Below are 26,452 nucleotides of genomic sequence, written 5' to 3'. Positions count from 1 at the left end.
GGGTGAGAGTAGAGGAGGGTGACAGTAGAAGGTGAGACTAGAGGAGGGTGACAGTAGAGGAGGGTGAGAGTAGAGGAGGGTGACAGTAGAGGGTGAGACTAGAGGAGGGTGAGACAAGAGGAGGCTGAGAGTAGAGCAGGGTGACAGTAGAGGAGGGTGACAGAAGAGGATGAGAGTAGAGGAGGGTGACAGTAGAGGAGGGTGACAGTAGAAGATGAGAGTAGAAGAGGGTGAGAGTAGAGAAGGGTGAGACTAGCCTAGAGGGGATGAGAGAGATTCTTACCAAAGACAATGAAGTTGCTCTGAACAGAGGCTGCCAGTAGTGTCAATAAAGTCAGAGTCCATAGATTTGGGACCAGGTAAGAAGGGAATGCCATGGTTGGTTGGTTCGTCTCAATCCTCAGGAGGGTTAGGCAGGGCCAGGGGAGAGGAGCACGGGAGTGTTACCTGAGCGGCAGAGTAGAGGAGCACTGGAGTGTTACCTGCGGGGGGAGAGGAGCACCGGAGTGTTACCTGTGGGGGGAGAAGAGAATAGCACTGGCGGTACCTGCGGGAGGAGGGCGATAAAACAAGACCAAGCCGTTCGGGATTAATTGGTTGCGTTCTGATCGGTTGGCCGGTGTTTAATGCACTTTTGGACATCGTTGCTCACGCGCTTCTCCGTGGGTTTCGTAGATCTGCTGCCTGTGTCATATCGTACCGGGAGCGACGCGGTGATCGAGCCTACCACCGTAAAAGGCAACGTTCTAAATCACTAAAGGCGGAAAATCAGTGTGGGCTGTCATTACCCTAAATGTATTCAATTGATGTCTAAATGTATTCAAGCTCTGAGTATAAGTGGGATGTTTTCTGGGCCCAAAACAACTCTTGTTAATTACAAATATCACAAATGAACCAAATCCAAATCCCCCCTGTTGGCCAAGCAAAACGCCGGAATAGACAGCAAAACGCTTGCACCTGTCGCCCGCTGAGAATTGCCTGACGGTGCTTCTCTCTTCACATGACACAGATGTAGCACACAATGTGTCACTATAATACCCTCAGCCTCTCACACACACACACACTGAAATAGCCTCACATGGCGGTCGAGCCAAGGCTAGGATCTATCCTCGAAATGATCCTTTACCATTCGGTTCAGCGCGGGCCATGGCTAGAGAGAGGTTGCCAGTGGGACGGACGGGCGGGCGAATAGGGCGGGGATATGATGGGAGGGGGGATGTGTTTCTTGTTGTTGGAGCCATTAGAGAAGAGTGTGTCGAGGAAGAATTACGTTAGTGCTGATCACCACTAATTGCCTTTAAGGGGTTGGATAAATCCAATCTAAAGATAGGTCCTATAGTCCAGTGGTTCCTAACCTTAGGTACTAGGACCCCTGGGAGTACTTGGCCTGTCCAAAGGGGGTACTTGAGAAGTCTCATGAGACCATAGGTCTACTGATAGAATGCACATGAGGGGGTATTTCAGGGGGACTCGGGCAGAGCAACATGCAGTTAGTGACAGGCTACAGTAACCGAAAAAATGATGGGAACCACTGCTATAGCCTATAAGGCACCTGCAATGCTGCTGGATGCCGCGTAGAACCGAGAAAGGAGCCCGGTATGGTTTATCGCGCCTACTCCTTTCCCTAGCCTGCCTACACCTTTTTCCCGGTAAAGGAAATTAGCTCTGTGCAATGGTCATCAGAGGGACACCGCGTAGCCTATACGTAGAAATGAAGGCGCACACCGTTGTAGATTGTAGTAACACGACCAATGATAAAAGCCTTGCATGCAGGAAAGGGAGGGGAGAGATGGCGAGGCATAACGTAGCCTACAGTCCCAAGAACAAAAAGCATATTCGCACTAAATTATACAACGCGTCTAGTATTGTATTCCTGGGTCAAGATAATGCTTTACCTCCAGCACCTGCCAGTAACCAAGGCTACTGAGCGAGGCGCACGCAGGAACATTCCAGGACACGAAAGCATAGTATTTACAACAGTGACAGGTGTCGATCGTTTGTTACAACTCGGACACAGCCAACAACAATAATATTGTTAGGGACATAACAGTATACACACCGAAATAGGCCTGCCTCTGGATTCGCGATCCTGAACGGATAGGCTATTTGTCGCCGTTGGTTCTGGAAGTGGTCCCTGTATTGCAGGAAAACTGGCGCTTGCTCTGATGCCTCCCTGAATCTGTCTATATTGACTTTTTCCTTCCTTCTTCGGATTGTTGTTTTTCTAGCTGTTCCCTCTCTCTCTCCACGGCTACCGTTTACTGCAGCAAAAACAGTCTGTCTGAAAGAAAGGAGGTGGCGTGTGGAGGGGGAGGGAGCGAGGGGGAGGGGACTTTAATACCATTCGGATAACAGGGCAAGAGCATACTGCCTGGGAGAGGGATATACATGCAGGGAAAGATAGAGATAGATACACTATAGAAAAGTATGTGGACACCCCTTCAAATCAGTGGATTCGGCTATTTCAGCCACACCCGTTGATGACAGGTGTATAAAATCGAGCACAGGCCATGCAATCTCTACAGACAAACAGAGCTGCCGGGTCAACTGTAAGTGCTGTTATTGTGAAGTGGAAACATATAGGAGCAACAACAGCTCAGCCGCAAAGTGGTCGCCACACAAGCTCACAGAAGGGGACTGCCAATGTAGTGCATAAAAATCGTCTGTATTCTGTTGCAACACTCACTACCGAGTTCCAAACTGCCTCTGGATGCAACATCAGCACAAAGAACTGTTCATTGGGAGCTTCATGAAATGGGTTTCCATGACCAAGCAGCTGCACACAAGCCTAAGATCACCATGTGCAATGCCAAGCGTCGGCTGGAGTGGTGTAAAGCTTGTCACCATTGGACTCTGGAGCAGTGGAAACGCGTTTTCTGGAGTGGTGAATCACACTTCACAATCTGTCAGTCCGACGAACGAATCTGTGTTTGGCGGATGCCAGGAGAACATTACCTGCCAGAATGCATAGTGCCAACTGTAAAGTTTGGTGGAGGATGAATAATGGTCTGGGGCTGTTTTTCATGGTTCAGGCCCCTTAGTTCCAGTGAAGTGAAATCTTAATGTTACAGCACACAATTACATTCTAGACGATTCTGTGCTTCCAACTGTGTGGCAACAGTTTGGGGAAGGCCCTTTACTGTTTCAGCATGACAATACCCCCGTGCACAAAGCGAGGTCCATACAGAAATGGTTTGTCAAGGTCGGTGTGGAAGAACTTGACTGGCCTGCACAGAGCCCTGACCTCAACTCCATTGAACACCTTTGGGTGTGAATTGGAACGCCGACTGCAAGCAAGGTCTAAACGCCCAACATCAGTGCCAGACCTCACTAATGCTCTTGTGGCTGAATGGAAGCAAGTCCCCACAGCAATGTTCCAACATCTAGTGGAAAGCCTTCCCAGAAGAGTGGAGGCTGTTATAGCAGTCTCCACTCCATATTAATGCCCATGATTTTGGAATGAGACGTTTGACAACCAGGTGTCCACATACTTTTGGTCATATAGTGTATATTGGAGAAAGAAAAATGGAGATGTCATATTCATATAGACTGTATCCTATGCCCAAATATGTTATTTGACATATCATAGAAAAATAATAGGCTAATTGTTTTTTTTCTGAATTGTTCTTCTTTTATCTAGTTTCTCTATTATTATAGATGTAATAGCCTATGTAGTGGTAGTAGGCTAGTCCCCAATGCCCATAGATGAGAGTTAGGTCTAGCTACATCAGTCATGAATCAATGTTTTTCTCTGCTTTCCGTTAGGGAGTAGCCTTTTTGACTGACAGGGCGAGACGTTGTCTTTCTGAGTGGAGTCACAACGCTCAAGGCCCGACAGACTGTACTGGTGGGTGTTCAGTGGAGGAGGGTGGGGCGGGGGACGTTCAACTCGCGAGGGGATTAAGGATTAGTTTTGCATGCGGATTAGTTCGTGTGTAGGGGGAGACATGGGGTTAAAATGGTGGATGGCGCGGCGGCACGAAAAGCCCTATCACCGTAGGCGACAAGCAGGAGGCAGGAACAAAACCAATCTTAAACTGGGCGGGGATAGGAGAGGGGATCACCAGACCGCTGAAGTAGCAGCAGGAATGTTTTTTTTTGCTAAATGTGATGCCTCTGTTTAAAATTATAGACATAGGCCTTCTTATGCCTACTCATTCCAGCTTTTATACATCCGTTATAATTCAAATGTGGTTGTTGAAATTCAAGGCTCTATACAACAACAACAGAAAGTCACAGACGGGGCATGAGAGTGCAGGACAGCTCCAGGTGCTGAAAACAGAAGCACACCGACAGGAGTTGTCGTTGCGCGCGCTTTCCTATAAGTATCCTCATCAGCAACATACACATGTGTCATTTGGGCTATTTAGTGATTATGATGATTATTATGATGATGTTTTAGACCTAGAATAGTCTACTATTTAATTTGTGTAATAAAAAATAAATAAAATTGCAAACAGACGCGTGCGTGTGTTTGTAATAAGTCCCATGTTCAATGTGTTTTTGTTAATTGTTTTGTAAAATATGGCTTAGGCCAAATGTATAATTAAAAGACACTCATTATTGCCTATAATTAAAAATATCATAATTTTTCACATACTGGCAGTCCGAGAGGGTAGGCCTATATTATATTGACTTGTGGATGAATGTGTGAATGAATTCAGATCACATTAAATAAATGATAAGGGGGGGGGGGGTGAATGGAAAGAGATGGGTGTCTGGATTTAACAAGATGTTGAGCTAAAGTGTTTGATGAGGGGAGTCAGCCTACAGATTGCATACATCCCTGATAACGATATCCCGGTGCTGCGATGAGAAGTGATTGGAAGTGGAATACACTAGCCTATGTGTGGGCGGGAGAAACCCAAAAGCATCTATCTGTTATGGAGATTACATGTTTCATTTTATATAAAAAATGGCATTATCTAAGCGGTGTATGCAGCTCCACAGTGAGATACTAAGCATACATTCGAATGGACACAATTGCTTGTATAATGCAATTAAAAGGTATGCTTCAATTGGACAATTTAGTAAATGTCTTTTTCTAAAAAGCAGACCAGCTCCTTAGCAAACCCATCTCTGCCGGGACTCGAACCCGGAGCCTCTGGATTAGAAGTCCAGCGCGCTATTCCATTGCGCCACAGAGACTGAGTCTCACCATTGGATGAAAAGCGTGTTTATATTTCGCCTTTCTAACCGTATTGACCATCCTCATGATATAACGCAGCATCAGGACCACTTGGCTGCTGTTCCCGGACAGACCGATAGGTGCGCATCACTTTTCAGCGCCAAGATGGCGATATCAGTCCCTGTTTGTTTCATCTGAGGGATAAGCGAACGTCTTTGATGTCATCTATAAATCAAATCTAATTGTATAGGTCACATACACATATTTAGCAGATGTTATTGCGGGTGTAGCGAAATGCTTTAGTTCCTAGCTCCAACATTGAAATAGTAGCTAACAATTAACAACAATACACACAAATCTAAAAGTAAAGTAATGGAATTAAGAAATATATAAATATTAGTATGAGCGATATCGGAGCGGGATTGACTAAAATACAGTAGAGTACAGTATATACATATGAAATGACTAAATCAGTATGTAAACATTAAAGTGACTAGTGTTCCATTATTAAAGTGCAGTGATTCCATGTCTATGTACAAAGGGCAGCAGCCTCGACGGTGCCGAGTTGAGTAACCGGGTGGTAGCTGGCTGGTGATGGCTATATAACAGTCTAATGGCCTTGAGAATAAGCTGTTTTTTATTCCCTCGGTGCCTGCTTTGATGCACCTTTACTGACCTCGCCTTCTGGATGATAGTGGGCGGGGTGGACAGGCCGTGGCTAGGGTGGTTAATGTCCTTAATGAACGTTTTGGTTTTCCTGTGACATCGGGTGCTGTAGGTGTCCTGGAGGGCAGGCAGTGTGCCCCCCGGTGATACGTTGGGCAGACCGCACCACCCTAGAGAGCCCTGCGGGTGCGGCGGTGCAGTTGCTGTACCAGGCAGTGATACAGCTCGACAGGATGCTCTCAATTGTGCATCTGTAAAAGTTTGTGAGGGTCTTACGGGCCAAGCCGAATTCCTTCAGCCTCAGAGTAAAATGTATGCAATGGAGACCAATATGTGCTCTATAAACATGGACCTGTGTTTCAGGATATCATGTCACATGAACTAGATTTTAACCTTTATTTTTTTATGCCTTTTCCAGAAATGATAATTACACAAAAAAATGAAAGCAATTGTCTGAGGATGGTGCTGATTCTGACATGAAAAGGGGACAGTTTGATGAAAAAGCTTTAACTATAAAAAGGTTAAAACCCAGGTCATGTGACATAACTGCCAACACACAGGGCTCCATCTGTAAAATATGATTATAAGTGTATTTGTAATAATTTAATATAACTTGTAAATATCAGAAAAGCATCCGATAAAATGAGCTCTCATCTTGGCGATTCTGCGCCCCCCCTCCGAGCAAACTAAACGGTGTCAGGTAGCCTACTCTGTGCTTCCATTGAGAATGAAGAAACTATACATTTTCACACACAAAAACATGACAATATACAGGATATAAATAGCCTAGGGCTGAGCACTTCAACTTTTACATTTGGCCATGTTTGATTGGATAAAAAAAAAAATGAAGGAATACAAATCAGTGTTCCATCATGCAAATCAGTGTTCCATCATCTTTTATAAAATACTATTGCACCCATTTAGTGTCCTCCCAAGTGAAAATCAGTTCCTGATTACAAAGGGAAAAAAGAAAACAGTCTTCAAGTCCGGATTTGAATTTGCCTTCAGTATTAGAAAGGACATTTACAACAATCATACTAAGCAATAATGTTGGCAATGTGTGTTCTTCTGAAAATGCACACATGCAAAATGACAATATAATTTTAAGACACAAGCTGTGCATTAAACCAAAATACAGTGCACAAAACAACTGCCCTTTCCATGACGGACTGACCAAATGAACACAGGTGAAAGCAATGATCCCTTATTGATGTCACTTGTTCAATCTACTTCAATCAGTGTAGAGGAAGGGGAGACTGGTTAAATGATTTTTAAGCCTTGAGACAATTGAGACATGGATTGTGTATGTGTGCCATTCAGAGGTTGAATAGGCAAGAAAATACACTGCTCAAAAAAATAAAGGGAACACTTAAACAACACAATGTAACTCCAAGTCAATCACACTTCTGTGAAATCAAACTGACCACTTAGGAAGCAACACTGATTGACAATACATTTCACATGCTGTTGTGCAAATGGAATAGACAACAGGTGGAAATTATAGGCAATTAGCAAGACACCCCCAATAAAGGAGTGGTTCTGCAGGTGGGGACCACAGACCACTTCTCAATTCCTATGCTTCCTGGCTGATGTTTTGGTCACTTTTGAATGCTGGTGGTGCTTTCACTATAGTGGTAGCATGAGACGGAGTCTAGAACCCACACAAGTGGCTCAAGTAGTGCAGCTCATCCAGGATGGCACATCAATGCGAGCTGTGGCAAGAAGGTTTGCTGTGTCTGTCAGCGTAGTGTCCAGAGCATGGAGGCGCTACCAGGAGACAGGCCAGTACATCAGGAGATGTGGAGGAGGCCGTAGAGGGCAACAACCCAGCAGCAGGACCGCTACCTCCGCCTTTGTGCAAGGAGGAGCAGGAGAAGCACTGCCAGAGCCCTGCAAAATGACCTCCAGCAGGCCACAAATGTGCATGTGTCTGCTCAAACGGTCAGAAACAGACTCCATGAGTGTGGTATGAGGGCCCGACGTCCACAGGTGGGGGTTGTGCTTACAGCCCAACACCGTGCAGGACGTTTGGCATTTGCCAGAGAACACCAAGATTGGCAAATTCGCCACTGGCGCCCTGGGCTCTTCACAGATGAAAGCAGGTTCACACTGAGCACGTGACAGATGTGACAGTCTGGAGACGCCGTGGAGAACGTTCTGCTGCCTGCAACATCCTCCAGCATGACCGGTTTGGCGGTGGGTCAGTCATGGTGTGGGGTGGCATTTCTTTGGGGGGCCGCACAGCCCTCCATGTGCTCGCCAGAGGTAGCCTGACTGCCATTAGGTACCGAGATGAGATCCTCAGACCCCTTGTGAGACCATATGCTGGTGCAGTTGGCCCTGGGTTCCTCCTAATGCAAGACAATACAAGACCTCATGTGGCTGGAGTGTGTCAGCAGTTCCTGCAAGAGGAAGGCATTGATGCTATGGACTGGCCCGCCCGTTCCCCAGACCTGAATCCAATTGAGCACATCTGGGACATCATGTCTCGCTCCATCCACCAACGCCACGTTGCACCACAGACTGTCCAGGAGTTGGCGGATGCTTTAGTGCAGGTCTGGGAGGAGATCCCTCAGGAGACCATCCGCCACCTCATCAGGAGCATGCCCAGGTGTTGTAGGGAGGTCAAACAGGCACGTGGAGGCCACACACACTACTGAGCCTCATTTTGACTTGTTTTAAAGGACATTACATCAAAGTTGGATCAGCCTGTAGTATGGTTTTCCACTTTAATTTTGAGTGTGACTCCAAATCCAGACCTCCATGGGTTGATAAATTGGATTTCCATTGATTATTTTTGTGTGATTTTGTTGTCAGCACATTCAACTATGTAAAGAAAAAAGTATTTAATAAGATTATTTATTTCATTCAGATCTAGGATGTGTTGTTTAAGTGTTCCCTTTATTTTTTTAAGCAGTATATTTAAGTGCCTTTGAGCGGGGGGTATGGTAGGTAGTAGGTTCCAGACGCACCGGTTTGTGTCATGAACTGCAACGCTGCTGGGTTATTCACGCTCAACACTTTCCCGTGTGTATCAAGAATTGTCCACCACCCCAAAGACATTCAGCCAACTTGACACAACTGTGGGGATTGATGCCTTGTAGAGTCCATGTCCCAACAAATTGAGGCTGTTCTGAGGGGCAAAAGAGGGGCTGTGCAACTCAATATCAGGAAGGTGTTCTTAATGTTTTGTACACTGAGCATATAAGTTATCGTGTTGACCATCTCATTGATAATGTATTTACCAAAGCAGGTTCCGCCCCATGGGACAACATTTCACTGTTACGAAATAATATTGGAACAGTAGGTGGGTCTTTCATTCTGTTACGTTCGTCATTGACTGTGCACACATAGGTCCGCATTCCAAATGGCAACCTATTCCCTATGTAGTGCACTACATTTGACCAAAAGGGAATAGGGTACTACTTAAGACACTCGGCACACGCACACACACCACATTAAGGTTGAGGCCCACCATTACGTCACAAAATGGTATTCCCTTCAGACTGCAACAAACCAAACATGATTAGGTGCAGAAGGAGCTCCTGTGTGGCTCGGTGGGAGCTGAAGCCTCAGGCAACTTTGTAGCTAGTTCAGAAAACATCAATCGTTTCAAACATAATTGTGCACACATCCAATAACATGCAGGTGTTAATGACCTCGTGGAATAAAGACTAATATCCACAGTGGAAAATGCTGCACACAAACTGTGGGAGCCTTCATAAATATTTCAGAAAAAACATAACTCAAGTCACAGGCTGCCTTTTTTCTGCCCAAAATGCTGTTGTTGGAGAGAAAACAACGTAATGGACTCGGATGGAGACAAAACTTCTCCTGGAGAGGGCTACTGTAGACAGAAATGACTGGAGCTGACACACCAGCGTAAGATCTGACTGTCAAAGTGGCATTACTGGTGATTTGATGCTCTGAGTGATCTACATGAGGATCTATTGCAGATAAATGACATCACAGGAGACAGATTTAGGACACACGATGAGGTAACTTATCCCAAATAGCACCCCATTTCCCCACATAGTGCACTACTTTTGAACAGAGCTCAATGGGCCTTACGTCAAAAGTAGTGCACTTCATAGGGAGCCATTTGTGCTGTTGACATCATTGTTCCTCCCATAATTGGTGATAAAATTTAATCGTATTCAGTTAGATAACAAACCGGGTGATGTTAGGGTCATCTTTCCATTATTTTGGTTCCATTTCTTCCATCACACAACACTGTCATTTTGTAGCACCCATTGTGTTTAATTTATTTCACTAATATTTTGCATGCATTTCACTTGAAATTAAACTTGAGCACAGCCAGCCTGGTCTCATAGACTAGACATAACATAGTACATCTAAATCCGGCACCCTCAAATCAGTATGATATGTATGGTTACATAAGACAGAAAATTACTTAAGGCAACAATGAAAGTAGAGTGGTTGGATGGGTGAATAACGTGAACGTCTAGCAACCCAAAGAATGAATGCGTGTTTGAAACTAATCACGGACAATTTTAGCAACTACTTATGACTTTTTAAAGATATTCCTTTCACCCCTAATCTACCTAACATTAGCCACCGAGCTAACGTTAGCCACAACAAATTGGAATTCTTAACATATCATACGTTTTGCAAATTTGTAACATATTGTACGAATTGCAATTTGTAACATATTATACAAATTGCAATTTATAACATACCATGCGAAACATCCACAAATGAATATATACCATACGAAACGTAGCATATCCTAGTAATTGAGTCGCCCGGATTCACATTTATGTTACGTCTACCCCGGAGACCATGTTAACTGATTGACCAGGCTAAACCTTTCCATGATAAACCACAAAACATTTTATTTATTTATACATTTATCCATTCAATTACTGTGTTGGTGACACAAAGACCAGAATATATAAACAAAACAACCACTTCATCCCTCCCTCCATATTCTCTCCACCTCGCTTCCTCCTCCCTTCCTCCGCCATGCTGCTCACATGTATGCAATGGCAGCAATGGAGGTCAGTATTGACAGCACGATGACCACGTAGCCCGAGCGATACACCTCAGGAAGCGTAAATCCCTTACCACTGTCCCAGAACTTAGACAGAGAGAGCGACGGAGAGAGACAGAGAGAGAGACAAAAATAACAGTAAAGAACGAGAGAAAGAAAAGGAGGATACATTAAAGGACAGACATCAACAAGGACTAACATAGCAGTATATTAGTTTTAAGGCGATGACCTAGTGTTATGCGCTGTGGACTTTACTTACCAGATGGCGGATTCCATTCAAGGTGTGGTAGGACAGAGGGAAGGCAATGCCAAACTTAGCTAGACCGAGTAGAGCAGGGCCGATGGACAGGGAGTGGATCAGGTCAAGGTAGTATGGGTAGTTACCTGGCAACACCAACGCTAAGAGAGCAAATGCTGAGATACCTGAAAGACAGAGGGGACAACATGATGTTTTTAGGACTGTGATCTTGTGGTCTTTTCCATGTACTGTAAAGGAGTAGGGTGAAGTTGCCACTTGACATTGATCTTGGGGTCAGTTTTTGAATTTCTCCCAATAATGGTTTAGGGAAAAGTTGACCCTGGAGTGTGCTGTAAGAGGTTAGTATATTAATTATACCTCCACTGAGTCCCACTCCCGTGCCTCTGTGTGTGATGGACATCATCATAGGCACCGACCACCTGCAAGACACAGGGTACCATGACAACACAGGGTACCATGACAACACAGGGTACCATGACAACACAGGGTACCATGACAACACAGGGTACCATGACAACACAGGGTACCATGACAACACAGGGTACCATGACAACACAGGGTACCATGACAACACAGGGTACCATGACAACACAGGGTACCATGACAACACAGGGTACCATGACAACACAGGGTACCATGACAACACAGGGTACCATGACAACACAGGGTACCATGACAACACAGGGTACCATGACAACACACACATACAGTATACAAACAGCATTTGTAGTTCACACTGGATACAAACCCTGTCAATACCTAAAGATAGGTCCCTTGTGTTTACCTGGTCACGTGACCCGATGGTTAAATCTAACCCTTCCACTGTTAAGAGCAAAATCATTAAAAGGCTCTTTACATAATTAGTAGGTTTGGAACGGTACACATATTCCTACCAAACCGTTTGGTACAGGGACCTCGGTTTCTGTCTGAACTGTGAATCCGAATGAATACTTACAAAAATAGTGTATATGGAAGAAAACAACAACCACTAGGTCCAAAGGCTACGCCCACACTGTAAACCACTAGGCCCACACTGTAAACCACTAGGCCCACACTGTAAACCACTAGGCCCACACTGTAAACCACTAGGCCCACACTGTAAACCACTAGGCCCACACTGTAAACCACTAGGCCCACACTGTAAACCACTACGCCCACACTGTAAACCACTAGGCCCACACTGTAAACCACTACGCCCACACTGTAAACCACTAGGCCCACACTGTAAACCACTAGGCCCACACTGTAAACCACTAGGCCCACACTGTAAACCACTAGGCCCACACTGTAAACCACTAGGCCCACACTGTAAACCACTAGGCCCACACTGTAAACCACTAGGCCCACACTGTAAACCACTAGGCCCACACTGTAAACCACTAGGCCCACACTGTAAACCACTAGGCCCACACTGTAATCCACTAGGCCCACACTGTAATCCACTAGGCCCACACTGTAATCCACTAGGCCCACACTGTAATCCACTAGGCCCACAGGCTACGCCCACACTGTAAACCACTAGGCCCACACTGTAATCCACTAGGCCCACAGGCTACGCCCACACTGTAAACCACTAGGCCCACACTGTAAACCACTAGGCCCACACTGTAAACCACTAGGCCCACACTGTAAACCACTAGGCCCACACTGTAAACCACTAGGCCCACACTGTAAACCACTAGGCCCACACTGTAAACCGCTACGCCCACACTGTAATCCACTAGGCCCACACTGTAATCCATTGGGCCCACACTGTAATCCACTGGGCCCAAAGGCTACGCCCACACTGTAAACCACTAGGCCCAAAGGCTACGCCCACACTGTAAACCACTAGGCCCACACTGTAATCCACTAGGCCCAAAGGCTACGCCCACACTGTAATCCACTAAGCCTAAAGGCTATGCCTACACTGCGTTTTATTCCTCGAGTAAATCTGAGCTGAGAAAACATTGTAGGCTATTCCGCTAAAAACAACTAATTGGCGCATTTCAAACTATGCTTTTGTGAGGCGCAGCCGGGGAAATAGTTCTGTACGATAGCACGTGGTGGGGGTCGATAACCCAGAATTGGAGGATCCTCCATTGTTGTTTAAAGCTCCCGGTAGAAGCAAAAATTTATTGAACTTAGTAAGAAGTCAACTAAATGTATTGAATTAATTAATTTGCCAAACATGATAAGCCGTGTTTGGTATGTTCTTTTAACTTTCTGAAAAGGCAAAGGAGTGGGAATGCCCCTCTCTGTGTGTGTGTGTGTGTCTACCACTTTGTGTAGCCGTTAGCGATGATGCTAATGACAACAGGCTTCTTCCTGGTAGATGAAAAGGCTTCTCAATTTAAAATATTAAAACTACAAAGTAGACGACACATACCTGGCAGAATAATATCATGATTAAAGGGTATCTACACCCAAAAATGCCTTACATTTTTTCCCCAGACCCCAGAAATGGCCCCCTGTTGGTTTAAGCGTTGTTGTAGATGTAGAACCCACAATTGTTGTTTTTATATATTTTTTTTAAAGTGTGATTTTAAGAGATAATTGATTTTACAGAGTGAAAACCAGGAAAAAAACAAACCTGTGTAAAAAAAGAAATAAATATGGCCCTACATTATATAGCTCAAGATCCTGAGGTTAGTTTGACATTTTTTGTCAAATCAAAAATAATTTCATTTTCCCACTGTACCGAAACCTAAACCCAAAACCACAATTCGTACAGAACTGTGGGTTTGGTGAACAATTACACCCCTAATAATGAGTTAATTATCTTGCGAGGAGCGCCTGAGTGGTTGTTTTGTGGTTTAAAAAGGTACTTGCTCCCCTGTCCATAAACAATGTCACAAAGCACTGAATCAAAGCTGTGTGTATTGTCTTCCTATTGGAGTGATCTCTGAAACTGCCTGGAGACTATGGAGAGTACAATCAGATGAGCACCCTTTCACAATTTCAATTTGACACAGCCATTGCTGAGGTGCAGTGTGAGTTTCTTAATTTACTCATTATTACGCACGTAGCCAACTTACTGGTAGATGGTGATATGTGGCGACATGGGTCGGTTCAATTTGTTGTTTTTGGCCCAGAACTTGTTCATTTCCTCCTTTGCTGTGGTTCCCATTGGAACAGCACTAAAGAAATAGAGAAATTGTATATTAAGAACAAGTAATATGCTAGAGAAAACATACACAGTCAATTCCAACATAACATGTAATTACATTAAAGAATAACAGAGACAAGTGGGCAGGCACATACACCAAGGGTTGGAACCGGTTCAGGGAACAGAACCGAAAACAGGAAAATAATGAAATTATTTAAGGAACAGAACCTGAACCGAAAGTGATTTATACTGTTCCAGAACAGAACCTTAATTTTAAAAGCATGGGAAACCGTTATTTTACGTTCCAGGCATTTTTTCCCAGTCCCACAAAAATCACAACACATTTGCCTATGCAAAGCCCTCCCTCTGTCACTCAGAAACGTATTCCAGAGTCTGCCCGCTAGCTGGAAATCTTTGCCAGTGGGTGTGCAGGCTACCTGCCTTTCCCCTCTGAAGCATAGGTTACTGTAGCCTACTGACGATGTTACAAGCGTAATTCAGAAATTTTTGAGATATTTAATTAGAGAAGAATGGATTGACTTTTTCCAATGCTAGTTAAGGATACTATAGTGATCACGTTTCACATTGGATTTATAAACTACAAAAAGGTAAGAAGTGTTTTTAATGGGCAATGGCGAAGCTCTAACAAGACGCATCTGCATAGCGTCCTCGAACATCAGAAAAATGTTGAGGCATTTTGACACGGTTTACCAGTTCGGTAATAGTTGGAAGTTAATACATGTCTTATCGCCCAAAACAAAATATGCCAAATCTTGCAAAGCCTCAGAAGAGGCATAGAAAAATGCCACCTTCTGACAGCCCTTCTTCAGCCTCGGAGGATGATTGCTCGGAAGTAGCACCAGCATGGTTCAGAAAGGGTATAAGAAAAATCCAAGAGACACTTTATGAACACCTCATAAAAATGTATGTTCTGGTTGATAAACTACACGAAGACCAGAAAGTCACAAAGGGACGAGTGACAAAGTTATTAAAAGACCATGATGACCACCTGGCTGCCATCCTGGAAATCCGCAAGGACGTGGATCAAAAGTACAAGAAGTTGGAAGACGCCACTTCTAAACTCGAGGAGAAATTAGATTATGAAAATTACATCAATTTCAGATTTCAAGGTTTCCCCAGAGGCAGTGGAGGGAAGAGACGCCATCTCTTTTCTACGGGAATGGATTCCCCAGGTCTACCGCCTTGCTCGCACCCACTGGAAGTCGAGAGGACCCGTCGCACCCTACGGAGACAGCTGCCTGGCCAGGTTGCACCCAGGGCATTTGTCATTACATGTCTATGGTACCAGGACACAGTCTGCATCCTCTCAGCTGCCAGAGCAAAGGAAGTGCTCAAGTACGGAGATTCCAGAATAATGATCATTCCGGATCTTTCTCCCACACAACTCAAGAGGATGGCTTTCTCCCCACTAAAGAGGAATTATATGGTAACCAAAACAGTGTTTAACAAATCAAAATATATTTTATATTTGAGATTCTTCAAAGTAGCCAGCCTTTGCACACTCTTAGCATTCTCTCAAAGAGCTTCATGAGGAATGATTTTCCAACAGTCTTGAAGGAGACCCACATATTCTGAGCACTTGTTGGCTGCTTTTCCTTCACTCTGCAGTCCAACTCATCCCAAACCATCTCAATTGGGTTGAGGTCGGGTGATTGTGGAGGCCAGGTCATCTGATGCAGCACTCTCCTTGGTGAAATAGCTCTTACACAGCCTGGAGGTGTGTTGTGAGTCATTGTCCTGTTGAAAAACAAATTATAGTCCCACTAAGGGCAAACCAGATGGGATGGCATATTGCTGCAGTGTCACCAGCAAAGCACCCCCCACCATCTCCTTCATGGTGGGAACTACACATGCGGAGATCATCCGTTCACCTACTCTGCATCTCACAAAGGGTAAGGGTAACAAAACATTTCTGCAGCATTGAAGGTCCCCAAGAACAGTGACCTCCATCATTCTTAAATGGAAGTTTGGAACCAACAAGACACTTCCTAGAGCTGGCCGCCAGGCCAAACTGAGCAATCGAGAGAGAAGGGCCTTGGTCAGGGAGGTGACCAAGAACCCAGTGGTCACTGACAGAGCACCCAGAGTTCCTCTGTGGAGATAGGAGAACCTTCCAGAAGGACAACCATCTCTGCAGCACTCCACCAATCAGGCCTTTATGGTAGAGTGGTCAGATGGAAGCCACTCAGTAAAAGGCACATTACAGCCCACTTGGAGTTTGCCAAAAGCACCTAAAAAACTCAGACCATGAGAAACAAGATTCTCTGGTCTTATGAAAAACCAAGATTAAACTCTTTGGCCTGAATGCCAAGTGTCAAGTCTGGCGGAAACCTGGCACCATCCCTACGGTGAAGCATGGTGGTGGGAGCATCATGCAGGGGGGGTGTTTTTCAGCGGCAGGGACTGGGAGACTAGTCAGGATCGAGGCAAAGATGAACGGAGCAAAGTACAGAGAGATCCTTGATGAAAACCTGCTCCAGAGCACAGACTGGGGTGAAGGTTCACCTTCCATCAGGACAACAACCCTAAGCACACAGCAAAGACGCACTAGACTTTAAGATAGATGTACCTGCTATGCATCGCCCGAATTAGGTTAATTGTAGATTACACGTATATTGCATAAAAGTCCATAGACTGTTCCCTGTAACATGAAAATGTTTTCAGTCACAAAATAAATTTTGAATTAAAGCGACAAACATCGGCAACAATAATGACCGGACTATTTAGCCCCACTTGACAATGTAAAAAAACAAAAACAGAGAATATGCTCATGGTCACCAGCCGCACACTCAAAATGTCAACCAATCGGCATTCACCAAGGCTCCCTTGAAACCTGTCCCGCGCGGTGAGAAAAGCGAAAACCAAACGCACCCATGCAGCACAGGAAAAAAGACAAGCTATGACCTTTACCAGACGATAACTATCATCCCTCAACAATGAAATGGGGACAATTAGTGAATCATCACCATCATCCTGAGTTCACAACCAAAAAGGTTAAAAGAACACTCCTTTTACTTCCCTGTCCATAACAGTTAGTCTAGAATCGACTTATCTCTTATTCCTGCAGGCAAGTTTAACTACTGGGTGCAAGTATTTACCAAGATCTATATCAGATCATTCTGGGCTGCTGGCTTCATTACCAGTCAATAAAACAGCCATCCTCAAGAAGGTGGAGGTTTGGCACATACTTACTAAATAATCACACACATTTCTAACCTTTCTGAACACTCATATCAACATATATTTTTTAGCACCAATATCAACTCTGCACCACCACCACCACCCCCCCCCCCCCCCCCCCTAATTTTATGGGAAGCTGTCGTTGCATATCTGAGGGGGCTAATCATTACGTTTACCTCAGGTGTTCGTAAGACGAATAAGGCTAAAAGTAGATTTGTTGGAGAAAGACATTTCTTGAAAATGAACATGGTTCATAATTAGACATGAGTCTAATTTTTTGTATAGTTGAGTCATTAAAGCGATTGGAATGTAACACCCTGACGACCCACAAAGCAGAAAACGTTCTTAGGAGAACAAAACTACTACGAACATAGAGATGAAGCAGGAAAGTTGCTTGCTTGGCAGATGAGGAAGCTATTAGAGTTATTGGCTCTATTAAGCTGCCCAATAAAACAGTTGTTCAGGGTCCTGAGGAAATGAATCTAGTCTTTAGGGAGTTTTATGAAAACATTGTACAAGTCTAAAGTATAATTGTGCCAGAATGCATGAATTTTTGAACAAACTCAATTGACAAGCTTTAACTGATGAGGATAGAGAGTACTTGGAGAAAGAGATCACATCTGAGGAAATTAGGGAATCCATTTTCAACACTGCAGGGGGAAAATCACCAGGGTTAGACGGATTCCCTATTGAATTCTATAGACCCTTTTTACGCAAACTAATTGAGCCTCTTGCAATATATTTAACCTTGCCACAGAGACAGAAAAGCTCCCAGACACACTTGAACAAGCACCGATCACAGTTTTGTTAAAACCTGGGAAAGATCCTCTGCTTTGTGGGTCGTATAGACCAATATCTCTATTGAACAATTCATGTAAGATTCTTGCGAAACTCAGCTCTTAGACTGAATAAGTTTTTTCCTGACTTGGTTGATATGGAACAAACAGGCTTTGTAAGAAACCGATCATCTCCTGATAATATCAGAAGATGATTTAATATTATGCATTATGTAGAGAATGACCAAGAACCTGTAGTGGCGGCTTCATTAGAAGCGGAAAAAGCTTTTGACTACTTAGAATGGAACAACCCGTTTGAAGTTTTACAGAGGATGAATATTGGACCTCAGTATGTAGGGTCTGTTTAGATTACTGTACAAATGTCCGGTAGCTCAGATCCTAACTAATGGAAACATTTCCTCACAGTTCTCTCTATCACGTGGCAGAAGACAGGGTTGTCCCGCTAGTCATCTTTGTCTTTGGCTATAGAGCCACTGGCAAAAGCTTTTAGATCTCATCCAGCCATGGTGTTCATATAGGTGGGTGTGAACATCTATATGCTGATGACATTCTGCTTTACCTCACCAAACCAGAAATGTCACTCCAGGAATTAGTTGACATCCTGAAAGAATATGGGACCTTTTCAGGATATTAAATAAAAATATTGAAGAGTATAATTGTGCCTTTTAACAGGGCAGCTATGCAGAACCCAATCTTGGACCAGCCTTTTTCTTTGGAGACTTCAGAAAATGACATATCTGGGATTGCAAATTCCTTCTGAAATTATTAAGACATATCAACAGAACTATACTCCACTTCTCAAAAAGGTTGGAGAAGAATTAGATAGACGGCGGGATTGACCAAGTTCTCTTATTGGGCAGGTCAATTGTGTAAAGATTAATATATTACCACAATTATTGAACCTTTTTCAAACCTAACCCTTTCCTATTGCCAAAGTTTTTTCAAACAACTTAATAGGAAGGTCTCGTCATTTCTATGGAAAGGGAACCCCCAGAGCGAAACACACAACTTTATTCAAACCTTACGCTACCTGACTTCCAGTTGTCTTAATGGGCATCTCAGCTAAAGGCTGTGTGGATATGGCAAGATACAACAACAAGTTCACCCTCTTGGAGACAGAGGAAGAGCGTCTTTCCCCAATTTCTTTGGCATCTATACCTTATATTAGCCCCACCTTAAGCTTTGTTAGGTCTCAAACGAGTTTAATTAAAAACACTTTAAATATATTGATTGAAGTCTGTAAACAGAGGAGAATCGATCTATATATATATGAATAAACACCTTTCTATAAGAACCCCATCTTACCAAAACCCCTGAGACATGGTATTACATGTTCTTGGTTCAACAAAGGAATTAAAACATTTGGTCATCTATATTGAGAGGGTGAACTACTATCCTTTCAACAAATGGCATTTCATTTTCAGTTACCTCAAACTAATTTCTTCAAGTACCTACAGGTTAGGTGTTATGTTGCCAGTGAACAGGGAGGTGAGGATTCAGTCCATGAGTAAATATACACCTGATAAACTGTGGCTGGAAAGGAAAGAGGTAAAAGGTTTCATTTGTTACATGTACTCTGGTCTTCAAGCTCTGTTGGGGAACGATGAAGCTCTGAAGGCTTGGATGAATTGGCATGATGACCTTGGTCTCATTGTTGAGGATGGGAAATGGGGAGAGTTCTTTTTAGATGCTCAGCATCTTTCATTTAACACAAGGCTCAAGTTGATGCATCAGCAGTCAATGCAGCCAATAAATGCACCGCTTTTATATGGAAAAGTGACACTCTGCCAAGCAGATGTGGCTAAAACAACTTTCTATATTCCATCTGAAAAAAATAACGTACAATTTACGTAATAACCCCTGTGAACTGACTGATGTCTGGGGAGACTTTCAGCAGTTCGAGTCATCACTTCAGCGGCCTCATTTTCTTAATGTATTATTTGTTTTTGCATTGAATAATATATTTTCGAGCATTGGATGTGAAAGTCATTCTGTTTAGTTTTATTGTTGTTAATCATTGAAGCCAATACCGGATGAGGGGAGGTGTTCATGTGTTGGGGAAGGAAGGCTTTGGCACGAAGTGCTCCCATTGAGCATGCTATTTTGTGTAGGTGGGAGGAATAACGGAATTATCTGTGTCCTATTTTGTTGATTGTTAAATCGTAAAAAATGGAAATATATATATATAGCTACTCTACAACCGTGTTAGTTAGAGACCATTAAACCAACTGGGAAGTTCAAAGACATTCAAAGTTCCTCTATGGAAGCCACTCCTCTGTAGGTGTAGCTGTGGACCTAACTCCGATAATGCATGTAATAAGATGCCCAGCGCTTCAAGGCAAGCTTCCTCCATCCTCACCCTCAAAATGTCAGTTGCATCTCACACCCTACACTGACTGTCAGCACACTGTGTGTGTTTGTCTCTTTCATTATGATTAAACCATGCTGTTACGGCAAAATACAATTTGCTCTTAACGACTTTCCTAAACAAATTAAAGTGCTTACCCACTCCACACCAAGCTGCTCTATGTGCCCTGATTGGTGTAGTAATTTAATGTCGAGCTAAATGTAAAAATATATACACTACCGTTCAAAAAGTGTGCGGTCACTTAGAAATGTCCTTGTTTTTGAAAGAAAAGCACATTTTTGGTCTATTAAAATAACATCAAATTGATCAGAAATACAGTGTAGACATTGTTAATGTTGTAAATTACTATTGTAGTTGGAAACTGCTGATTTTTAATGGAATATCCACATAGGCGTACAGAGGCCCATTATCAGCAATCATCATTCCTGTGTTCCAATGGCACATAGTGTTAGCTAATCCCAGCTTATCATTTTAAAAGGCTAATTGATCATTAGAAAACCCTTTAGCAATTATGTTAGCACAGCTGATAACTGTTGTCCTGAATAAAGAAGCAATAAAACTGGCCTTCTTTAGACTAGTTAAGTATCTGGAGCATCAGCATTTGTGGGTTCGTTTACAGGCTCAAAATGGCCAGAAACAAAGAACTTTCTTCTGAAACTCGTCAGTCTATTCTTGTTCTGAGAAATAACGGCTATACCATGCGAGAAATTGCCAAGAAACTGAAGATCGTGTGTACTACTCCCTTCACAGAACAGCGCAAACTGGCTCTAACCATTATTTATAACCTTGTCAACGTCTTGACTATATTTCCTATTCATTTTACAACTCATTTCATGTATGTTTTCATGGAAAACAAGGAAATGTCTAAGTGACCCCAAACTTTTGAACAGTAGTGTATATTTCAGAGGTTTAAAAAGGAACGGAAAGGAATGATATAAAGCAATATTTTTTGGGGGGTTTGAACCACTTCAGAAATGTATTTTGCTGGTCGGAACAGTGCAACAGAAGGAAAAAAAAGAATGGTTCTGTTCAGAACGAAACGATTGGAAAATAATTTCAGTTCCAACACCTGACACACACACACAAAATCTACTCACTGTCTGTAGAAAACACCAAACTGAGGGCGGGACAAGCAAGTGCCCTGTCGGGCTAGTGTCCTGTGAGAGAGATCAAACAACATACATTTAGTAATGTTAGTAAAAACATGGTTTAGTAGAAACAAGTTTGTTTCACTGAGACACTTCCTAATTCCTGAGAGGAGATTAGAGCCTACACATAACTCCCAGCTTGATATTGGTGAAACCATGTTGAGCAACAGCTGAAATAATATGCACAAGCAAATCAGAGTTCAACATTTTCAAGGATGTTCATGTTCAAACTAGAGCTCTGCTACCCGACTCAGGGCCTGTTGTTCCATCAATAACTAGGGCAGGGCCCATTTTTCCATCAATAACTAGGGCAGGGCCCGTTGTTCCATCAATAACTAGGGCAGGGCCCGTTGTTCCATCAATAACTAGGGCAGGGCCCGTTGTTCCATCAATAACTAGGGCAGGGCCCGTTGTTCCATCAATAACTAGGGCAGGGCCCGTTGTTCCATCAATAACTAGGGCAGGGCCCGTTGTTCCATCAATAACTAGGGCAGGGCCCGTTGTTCCATCAATAACTAGGGCAGGGCCTGTTGTTCCATCAATAACTAGGGTAGGGCAGGGCTCTGGTATCACCAAATTGATCACTAATATTTAAAAGCCGAGCCATTTTCCTCGCTACGCAGTACAGTCATATGACTAAGATAAGAGATGGTGTCCGAAGTGCTTCAACCTCAGGCAAATATAAGACAGGAGAGATTATTTCACTTAGTCTAAGTTAAGAGTGACGAAAAGTTGCTAATAGCTCTCTAATGTCTGGTCATTGAGAAGAGCAGCCCAAGTGCAGTAATTACTGTAGGTACTCACAGACCGAGCTGCTATGGACAGAGAAGAGCAGCACATGCATTTACTAATGGAGGAAGTTAGTCAAGGTTTGAAATAATTACAGTATGTTTTTGTCAAATACTATATTGGTTTGGGCTTACAGTCAATTTGCTGTGTACAAATTATTTGTAATTGATTTCCAGCCCCCCAACTAACCGCTCAAGAAAGAAATTGTCCATCAGCTGAAGGTAGTTGGGTACTCATGCTCTAAACTGTTAACACGGATCGCCTGTGGTACGGTTATGGAAACAACATCTTCCATATCAGCGGGGAAAAAAATGTTAAATTACTACACATTTATAGGGTCAGTGGTCGCAGTGTTTTTTTTTTGTTGCTTCAATAGAGTGAGATGGGGCATGAACTATAGTTTTTCTTCACACAAAATACATTTGTGCAACACATTCGGCAGAAAATAGTTTTCATCACATGACAACAGAAGTGCAACGCTATTTGGCTAGCAGCCACACACGTACATTAGATTCCAATGAAAAAGCAAGGTATTTTTTGCAAAAACAATGCATGGTCATCATATTTCTAATGTTTATCATAGAAAGAATGTAGCCAGTTACATAATTTAATCTTGCAACCGGAGAAAAACTACACAGGAGGAAAGTACGAAAAGTACCTGAGAAAAGTAGTTTAAACAAAGAGAGGAAGAGGTGAAGCGAGAGGCATAACTTGGCCCAAAACCTGTCTTCTCCAGCAGGTGTCATTTACATTAACAAAAATTCGCTCAGAGCGAGAAGGTTTTGTATGGCGGTCAATAAGAGTGTGTCGAATTTGGTTAATAAAAAATGTAATGCTTATTTGATCGCGTATACATTTTCGTAATGATTAGGCAACTGAGAAAATACACTTTACATCGGAGTTGTACCTGTCGTTCACACGCGTATATCTGCTCTCTCATTGGCCCGAATGGTCCCACAGGATCTTGCCTCCTCCCTACTGCCTTCCATTTTTTAAAGACATTTATTTTGGGTTCCGGAGAGGCCATTTCACTATCCCGTCAATATAACGGATAATCTGTTGCTACACATCAGTCAGAGCGCTGTCTGGTGATCCAGTGACAAGAGCAAAGATATTTCATCCGATTTGAGAAGTGCAAATGAAGCACGAAATTAGTACTTCTACATTCACGATTTGGAACGAACCCTGACCGAAGCCGAGCAGAATTTACAATTAGAAGCATTTTAGATGTACGTGTACAAAACGCAGCAAGATATTTTTACTACGTTTAATCTTTCCCTTTTGTGCTTGAAAAATGCTAAATTCTGCGTTAACGCACCCCCCCAGAGGGTGAGGGTTGTTGTCTACACAGCCATATTTCCATGTTACATCGATTGTTTACAGGACACAGGCGGAAGACAGAGGCTTACCTGTGATAATTAGCTATCTAAGTCCCCAAACACGTGTATAAATGGAAGACTGACGCCACAAACGTGTTGTCGCTGAAAAATACTATCGGCTGCAACTGGAGTATTGGCTGTTTTGGCTGCCAGACCAAACTCACCTCTAAACAGAACATCTAAGGTTCTTGGAATAGAAAGAGTAACAGGCTCAATCTAACATTTTTTATTATTATTATTTCTCACTAATATGAAAGATTAGGTCCTTATGCTTCCAAAACCGCAAGTGACATGTATTAATGTTCAGATTGAGCGTCATGTCTCTTAACTAAACTCACCTATACAGAAGTTTGGACACCTACTCATTCAAGGGTTTTTCTTTATTTTGACTATTTTCTACATTGTAGAATAATAGTGAAGACATCAAAACTACAAAATATTACTTTCAAGAAATGTTAGATTCTCCAAAGTAGCCACCCTTTACCTTGACAACTGTGCATACTCCTGGCATTCTCTTAACCAGCTTCACCTGGAATGCTTTTCCAACAGTCTTGAAGGAGTTCCCACATATGCTGAGCACTTGTTGGCTGCTTTTCTTTCACTCTGTGGTCCAACTCATCCCAAACCGTCTCAATTGGGTTGAAGTCGGGTGATTGTGGAGGCCAGGTCATCTGATGCAGCACTCCATCACTCTCCTTCTTGGTCAAATAGCCCTTACACAGCCTGGAGGTGTGTTGGGTCATTGTCCTGTTATAAAACAAATAATAGGCCCACTACGAGCAAACCATCACACCTCCTCCTCCATGCTTCACTGTGGGAACCACACATGCAGAGATCATCCGTCCCCTTACTCTGCGTCCCACAAAGAACCAATATTCTCAAATTTGGACTCATCAGACCAAAGGACAAATTTCCACCGGTCTAATGTCCATTGCTCGTGTTTCTTCGCCCAAGCAGGTCTCTTCTTATTGGTGTCTTTGCAGCAATTCCACCATGAAGGCCTGATTCACTCAGTCTCCTCTGAACAGTTGATGTTGAGATGTGTCTGTTAACTGAACTCTGAAGCATTTATTTGGGCTGCAATTTCTGAGGCTCGTAACTCGAATGAATTTTTCCTCAGCAGCAGAGGTAACTCTGTCTTCCTTTCCTGTGGCGGTCCTCATGAGAGCCAGTTTCATCATAGCGCTTGATGGTTTTTGCGACTGCACTTGAAGAAACTTTTAAAGTTCTTGAAATTCTCCAGATTAACTGACCTTCATGTCTTAAAGTAATGATGGACTGTCGTTTCTCTTTGCTTATTTGAGCTGTTCTTGCCATAATATGGACTTGGTCTTTTACCAAATAGGGCCATTACATTTACATTTTAGTCATTTAGCAGACGCCCTTATCCAGAGCGACTTACAGTAGTGAATGCATACATTTCATACATATTTTTTCTCCGTACTGGTCCCCCGTGGGAATCGAACCCACAACCCTGGCGTTGCAAACACCATGCTCTACCAACTGAGCCACACAGGACAGTGTGCAATCTTCTGTATACTACCCCTACCTTGCCACAACACAACTGATTGGCTCAAACGCATGAAGAAGCAAAGAAAATCCACAAATTAACTTTTAACAAGGCACACCTGTTAATTGAAATGCATTCCAGGTGACTACCTCATGAAGCTGGTTGAGAGAATGCAAAGAGTGTGCAAAGCTGTCATCAAGGGAAAGGGTGGCTACTTTGAAGAATCTCAAATATAAAATATATTTTGATTTGTTCAACACTTTACTACATGATTCCATATGTGTTATTTCATAGTTTTGATGTCTTCACTATTATTCTACAATGTAGAAAATAGTAAAAAAAAAAAAAAAAAAAAAAAAACTTGAATGAGTTGGCGAGTCCAAACTTTTGACTGGTACTGTACGTGTGATGTAATGGAACTGAGTCTCATTATCAAGGGCTAGTTCCGAACACCTGTGTGTAACTTTAGAATGTGATATAGAAGTAAGGGGCTTTGTTCAAGAACCGTATCACAATTGTGAATTAATTGACGTTTAGATGGGGTATTTGGCAGCCGGAGTGTAACGTTACCTCTAAAAATAACATACAATGTCCTTGGACCTTAAGGACTAAAAGGTAGGCTCCTTAAGAGTACATATTGTGTTAGCTAGCTAGGATACTACACAAGTAATCTAGCTAACTAGTTATATACATGAAACTTAGAAGCATTGCTTCCATAGGAATGTAAAGCTCATTGTAGCGTTCATAGCTATCAAAATAACTTGGTGTAAATCTAAAGTCTTGTCGGAGGAGCTAGCTAGCTAACTAAGCATGCTAACGTTAGTATGTGTAGCAAGCAACAATGTTACGACGATAGTAGGGTGAAGCAAGCTCTCTGGCTAAATAAATCTATTTGAACACCACTCTAAGACAAATTAATAAGTATTACACATATGTCTAACAAACAAACGAAATGTAAACATAAATAAACTGTCTCAAAGTTAGATAAAGCACAGGTAACTACTGACCTTAGAAGCAACGCCATTGTTTCTTTAACAGCTGAAACAGGATATGGCGTAAACGGATGTTATTATATTTTTCCTGGCGGTCCGATTAGTGCTAGACG

At 43.0% G+C, this 26,452-nt stretch overlaps 2 protein-coding genes and 1 non-coding gene across 5 annotated transcripts in view; all 3 read right to left on the bottom strand.

The window, feature by feature from the left end:
* cadm3 (cell adhesion molecule 3) overlaps nt 1-2,303 on the bottom strand; it is a 136,096-nt gene extending 133,793 nt beyond the window's left edge. The window contains exons 1-2 of one of the 3 annotated variants that reach the window (XM_014141079.3): nt 2,060-2,303; nt 284-482 (exon numbers count right to left, since the gene is read on the bottom strand). In XM_014141079.3, the coding sequence (XP_013996554.3) occupies nt 284-377 (94 nt within the window). In that variant the 5' untranslated portion in view covers nt 378-482; nt 2,060-2,303. The remainder of the gene's footprint in view (nt 1-283; nt 483-2,059) is intronic. The other 2 variants (XM_014141081.3, XM_014141083.3) reach the window with 2 other exon arrangements.
* A 2,771-nt stretch (nt 2,304-5,074) lies between these two features.
* On the bottom strand, nt 5,075-5,148 carry trnar-ucu (transfer RNA arginine (anticodon UCU)). Its single transcript has one exon. It is a non-coding gene; the product is annotated as a tRNA-Arg (tRNA).
* Nucleotides 5,149-10,624: 5,476 nt separating this feature from the next.
* Nucleotides 10,625-26,452, bottom strand: sdhc (succinate dehydrogenase complex, subunit C, integral membrane protein). Its single transcript, XM_014141077.3, has 6 exons — nt 26,355-26,452; nt 21,619-21,678; nt 14,085-14,186; nt 11,425-11,486; nt 11,068-11,231; nt 10,625-10,895 (listed from the first exon to the last, which is right to left on the bottom strand). Exons 1-6 carry the CDS (start codon nt 26,369-26,371, stop codon nt 10,788-10,790), a joined length of 513 nt encoding a protein of 170 aa, XP_013996552.1. The 5' UTR covers nt 26,372-26,452; the 3' UTR covers nt 10,625-10,787.

Source organism: Salmo salar, chromosome 14 (genome assembly GCF_965601325.2).
Source record: "Salmo salar chromosome 14, fSalSal1, whole genome shotgun sequence".
NCBI classification, from domain to species: domain Eukaryota; kingdom Metazoa; phylum Chordata; class Actinopteri; order Salmoniformes; family Salmonidae; genus Salmo; species Salmo salar.
The sequence above is the reverse complement of the archived record's forward strand: the minus strand, read 5'-3'. Positions and strand labels throughout refer to the sequence as shown.

Excerpts from the sequence above, each read along its gene's own strand:
- sdhc (XM_014141077.3), bottom strand. Across the intron at positions 14,187-21,618 it reads TTTGGTGTTTTCTACAGACA|TGCTGTTCCAATGGGAACCA; the intron begins GTGAGTAGATTT and ends CTATTTCTTTAG. Across the intron at positions 11,487-14,084 it reads CCACATATCACCATCTACCA|GTGGTCGGTGCCTATGATGA; the intron begins GTAAGTTGGCTA and ends TGTGTCTTGCAG.